Genomic DNA, 5,878 nt, shown 5'->3' with positions numbered 1-5,878 from the left:
CGGCCTGAGAGGGAGTTCACCAGGCAGGTCCAGCTCCATCAGGGCCAGCCTGAGAGGAAGGAGACTCCGCCCTCCATACCTGCCATCCGCCGGCCTGAGAGGGAGTTCACCAGGCAGGTCCAGCTCCATCAGGGCCAGCCTGAGAGGAAGGAGACTCCGCCCTCCATAACTGCCATCCGCCGGCCTGAAAGGGAGTTCACCAGGCAGGTCCAGCTCCGTCAGGGCTAGCCTGGAAGAAGGAAGAGCCCTCCCTCCAATCATCTGCCTTGGTCCAGGCCTCAGAGGGAGAGAAGAACCACTGGACCTCATCCCCTTTCCCTCCATCATTCCCTTCTCCTTTTGTTTCGTGTCTTTTAGATGGTAAGCCTGAGGTCAGGGAACTGTCTGATTAAAAATAATAATTGTAAGCTGCCCTGAGAGCCATTAGGGCTGAAGGGCAGGATATAAATACCTAAATAAATAAATAAATAAATAGGTTAGTGCTAGAAGGTGCATGGAGCTTGACCTAAGGCTGGTATGATGTTGACCTAATTACAGATCCATCATGCAGTGGATGTGCTTCACTCTATAATTTACAGACTTTAGACATAGGTTCAAAACACACAGTATAAATAATCCAGTTTGAGACCTCTAACTGCCCTGGCTCAATGCTAGGGTATTCTGGGAATTGTAGTTTTGTGAGACATTTACCCTCCTCTGTCAGACACCTCAATTGCCACAATAAACTACAGTTCCCAGGATTCTCTAGGACTAAGCCAGGGCTGTTAAATCAGTCTCAAACTGGATTATTTCTGCAGTGTGTTTTGGATTAAATCAGTACTCAAATTTTGTCTCCCATTATCATTTACAGAATACAGAGAAGCATCTCTTCTGTACTGCTGCACAGTATCAATATCTTAAATTAGAATCTACATGTATGGAATGTGTAATGGAGGAAGGGAAGGGTAAGATTCTGACAAGGTGCAGTTTACATAGGGGGACTTTTACTGTGTCATCACAAATATTTATAAAGACATGGGTCTATAGTAGTATGATGAAAACCATCCAGTCATTAAAAATGCAATTGTGCCTCCACCCGTCCCCACTGACACGCACTCAGTATTGTTTCTGCATAATCTTTCCAAGGACTGAAATCAACTATATAGCATTTTGGAAAGGCATCTTAGAGTGGGGTGGAGGTGTTGTATGGAGAGAACAAGAATGAATAACAAGGGTGAGCATCATTTGCTAGTCACATAAATGAGATGGATGCCTTACCATTCACTGAGAGCCATCCGCCTGTCATAAACACGAATGGAGCCGTCACCCAGTCCTGCTACAATGAGTGACCGATGAGAGTCACAGGACAAGCTGGTGACACAGCTGTCAGCCCCTGTTGGAATATCCTAGGGCAGAAAACACACAAGCCAAAGATGAAAAGACAATGATCTTTCAAGGAGCCCTGGTGGTGCAGTGGGTAAATGCCTGTACTGCAGCCATTCACTCGAAACCACAAGGTTGCGAGTTCAAGACCAGCAAAAGGGCCCAAGCTCGACTCAGGCTTGCATCCTTCCGAGGTCGCTAAAATGAGTACCCAGACTGTTGGGGGCAAATTAGCTTACTTGCTAATTAGCTTACTTGCTGTTCACTGCTATGATCTTTGGAATAGCGGTATATAAATAAAACAAATTATTATTATTATTATTAAGTGCACTGGACACAGAAAAAACTGTGGCTCTATTACCTTGAGCACTGAACTAGAACACCATAAAATTTACAGACAGTGGAAATGGACTCACAAGTGGTTTTGTTAACAGGGTCGCTGCAGCAATAGATCAGAGACTACAGGCATGCTGTTATGCACTGGTCACCTGTAATAACGAGTCCTGAAATGGATTGGCACCATATAGGTATAGACTAAACAGCTGCCACCAATACTGCATTTTGCACCACTTGGAAGTTCCCGAATAGTCTTGAAAGGGAGCCACTCACATAATGTCTTACAGTATCCCAGGCTAGATATCACTATACAGTCACCCCTCCTTTCTCGCGGACTTGAGACCAGCGTTCTTGATTATTCACGGAGAGTTGACCTCCGTTATTCTCAATGAAGCACGCCTCTGCACGCGTTCACGGGCATGCCTATGGGGCTTGAATATGTACGAGTCTCCATTTTTGCGGGGTGTGTGTCCAGAATGGCTCCCCTATGTGTTATAGGTAACTCTCAATTTGATAATAAAACCACGGGAACCTAGGAACCTGGGGCCTTCTCTCACAAAGCCTCAGGTCCGTGACGAAACCAGGAATTGGCAAAGGACCCAGAAAGTTGAGAATTCCAAAGTTTTATTCTTATAACCGGCAAAGAATAATGTCCTCAGTGGATTTCAAAATTCCAAAGCTGAGAGACCCAAGACAAGATGGCCTAATCTTATAGTCAATTACACAAAGAAAGGTTTTCATCACTTCTCATTGGCCATTTACAATTTAAACATACAGAAATCTTACAATCAAGACAGAGATACATGCATATATTAAAACTACAGTTTCTACCCATTACTCCTCCCTCAGGAATTCAATGGCTGACAGTAACCTTCCTTTTGAACACCAACAACATCTCCTTATCTTGAATTGTATATGTTATGTCTTCTTTGCTGGTGCCAACTTCTCCTACAGGTCATGATGCACTTTCTACGACTTTGCTCCAGTTTTCTAGGTTCAAGACTCATTTTGAAAGCTTTTTCTTTTTCCCAAAGTGACTCCATCTTTCTATGGCTTTTTATTATAACAGGAAAATTATGCCACAGTACTTCAATCACCAAAATTGAATTTTGAACCACTACATATGAAAATGGAGGGTCGATTGTAGTCTGAACAAGTAAGATTAACTCTGTCTGCTGCAGATAAGGTCAGAGCTCCACCACCACATAAACTTTCTCTATTAGTGCAGAACAGAACTCCCAAACTGCACATTTGATTCTTAAGTGGGAGTACATCTCCATCCAAGGCTCCATGAAGTGCCTCCTGACATTCTCAGGGATACTATCGTATATACTCGAATATAAGTCAACTTCATTTATAAATCGAGGGCAGGTTTGGGGACCCTAACCCTAACCAAAATTAAGCATTTTGATATGACCGATGGATAAGTCGAGAGTAAAACTTAGAGACATGTAATAAAGGATGTGTAAAGGATGAAGCAAAAGAAAACAATGTCAGAGAACATAAAAAAAATTCTAGCAGATGGTCATACTAAAGGCTAGATGGATGAGAAAATAGTGTGTGAGTGTGTGTATGGGGGGTGGGGGTGTCAGTGATTTCAGGACAAATTATACTATTGCCTTTCACCAGGGGATGGCTCCTTTTTAAAGTAAGTGTTAAAGTACAGTACTTATATTCTTTCCCACAAGGGGCTAAGCTAATATTATTAACTTCTGGCTATTAACTGGTTGTTACAGAAGGGTCTTTTCAAGGGTGGAGGAGGTTTGCTGCACTATTATTCTTACTGTTAGATTTAAAATGCCTTTAAACTGCTTTAAACTAATGCTTTATTTATTAGGATAGTTTATTTTAGAGTTTTAAAAACCCTTTGTATTATAACCATTGTTTTTTAGCTGTACTTTGTTTTAATCGATATTGTGAGTTGCCTTTCCTCCCTTGTTGGGAGAAAGACAGGATAATTATTAAATAAGAGAAATAAGTGGCTGAATGTATAGGACCAAGAGCAACCTCTGAGATGTTCAGTAATAAGCTCTAGAACTAGATTTTCATTTTAAGAAAGATGGCAGCACAAATATGATTAAAACAACAGCCCAATATCTACACAGAGTTTTAGTTAGTTACAGCAGTAGTTCATAACCTGTAATCCACTGAAACCTGGGGGCTGCGATGTACTCACAGGGGGCCAACCATCCTCCCTGTCTCTTTCTCCCATGGGTGGGGAACACATGGAGGTGCCAGGTGTGACAGAGACAAGGCGCCTGGGAGGGTGGCTGGAGGAACAGAGCCCGTTCTCTTCCCTTCCTTCTCTGCTGGGTGCTGCTGTCATGCCCCTTGGGGGGTGTCACTCACCCTCCCTGTTTGTTTTGCTTCCCTCCCCCTCACCTCTTTCTCCTGTGTCTGGAGAGCATGTAGAGGAAAAGGCAACCCCAGCCATCCCAAGTAAAGGTGTATAGTAAGTACAGTATTTGATGCACTTTAGGATTTTAAATCTTGAATTAAGTCTAAGGCCTGTTACAGACTGCCAAAATCAAGCTGCTTCGGGTCTCTTTGGAGGTATGCTATTTAAATGATGCATGCATCCTAAGAATCTGGAAACTGCACCAAAGCTGCACTCCAGTGCTTAGGAATGGAGTGTGGCTTTGGCGCGACCTCCGGACTCTTAGGACCCATGCATCATTTAAATAGCATACCTCCAAAGAGACCCGAAGCAGCTTTATTTTGGCAGTCTGTAACAGGCCTATGACAACAAAGGATATTTCAAGGGAGTCCCCGGTAAAGAAAGGGTTGAGAACCACTGATGTGCAGAAAGAACTGGATGGTAGTGTTGGGTCTCTTTCTTTAGCTTTGCCTCTCTTGGTTTTGCACAAAAACACCTCAGCATTCATTTATATGTGATGACGATCTCATGGAAGCCATTCTGAATTGCTCTGCTATGTGGGTGAGCTATTTGTGTTCCCTAGCTTACCATGAGAACCAGATGATTTTTACCTTGCCACTATAAAAATACTTGAAGTTTTGCAATTGTGCAGTGAAATCTGGTGGCCAAATACACATAGACAGCTCATTTTTTAATTAATTCTTATAAAGAGAGAAAAATATAAACAATAGATAAAGCCAATAAAACAACAACAACAACAACAAACAACAACAACAGATCAATTGCTTCTTTTCTATCTCCACAACATTCTTCTTATTCTTGCCTTTTAAAATCCAATCGCCTTCGTTCCTCCCATAATTCTCAGTACATTTCTTCTATTTGGTTACATCATGATTTGCTATTCTACATCCCTCTGATGGGTCCATCGATATTCTTCTCATCTAGATACTGATTTTTCTTCTTCAGTTATGGAGACACACATATGCTGAACCTGTGTTTCTATATCATATATGTATCCATATCTATCCATATTTATATATCATTTGTACTTTAGTCTAGTCTTATTTGAATATGTCCTACATTATTTCCTCTCCTTCTCCCTGTCCCTTATCTACTTTTACTCTTCTTTTTTGTTTGTTAGCCTATGAGACTTATAACTGCTAATTCAACTCATTTTTTCTCCAATATCCTATCGTATCTTTCCAGTCATCTTTGTATTTATTGATTTTTCCATAATTAGTAACATTAATTTGTCTATTTCCATCATATCATATACTTTCACCAGCCATTTTTCCTGTGTGGTTATATTTCTTTCTTTCCACTTTCATGCAAAAACTATTTTTGCTGCTCATATCATATAAAACATAACTTTTGTGCTTTTTACTTCTGCTTAGTTTTCCAACATATTCAATAGGTACATTTCTGCTGTTATTTCCATTTTAACTTTTAATATTTTGTTATTGTATCATGTATTCATATACAGAAATTCCTTGTTTCCTCAAAAAACAACCACGTGGTAGCAGGTTCCTTTCTTTTAATCACATTTCCTATCTATATTTTTTTTTAAAAAATTTCTTTCAAATCAGTATTTAAAATAATCTTCAGGTTGTTAACTCCATGATTTCTCCCATTTTTCTGTTTGAATTGGGTGTTGTATATTTTGGTGCCCATTTTATTGTACATTCTTTTATTGTTCCTTATTCCATTTCACTTTTTAATAATAGCTGATATGTTTTTGCTACTGTCTGGTTGCCTCTTGTGAATAATACTTTGTCTAATTCTGTACACTGGTGCCTCGGGATA

At 40.5% G+C, this 5,878-nt stretch overlaps 1 protein-coding gene across 4 annotated transcripts in view; it reads right to left on the bottom strand.

Annotated features, from left to right (window-relative positions):
* RPTOR (regulatory associated protein of MTOR complex 1) overlaps window positions 1-5,878 on the bottom strand; it is a 562,842-nt gene that overhangs the window by 22,713 nt on the left and 534,251 nt on the right. For all 4 annotated transcript variants that reach the window (XM_042455637.1, XM_042455638.1, XM_042455639.1 and 1 more), the window contains one exon: window positions 1,258-1,385. In XM_042455637.1, the coding sequence (XP_042311571.1) occupies window positions 1,258-1,385 (128 nt within the window). The remainder of the gene's footprint in view (window positions 1-1,257; window positions 1,386-5,878) is intronic.

The sequence above is a fragment of the Sceloporus undulatus genome, chromosome 2 (genome assembly GCF_019175285.1).
Source record: "Sceloporus undulatus isolate JIND9_A2432 ecotype Alabama chromosome 2, SceUnd_v1.1, whole genome shotgun sequence".
Classification (NCBI taxonomy): Eukaryota; Metazoa; Chordata; class Lepidosauria; order Squamata; family Phrynosomatidae; genus Sceloporus; species Sceloporus undulatus.
The sequence above is the reverse complement of the archived record's forward strand: the minus strand, read 5'-3'. Positions and strand labels throughout refer to the sequence as shown.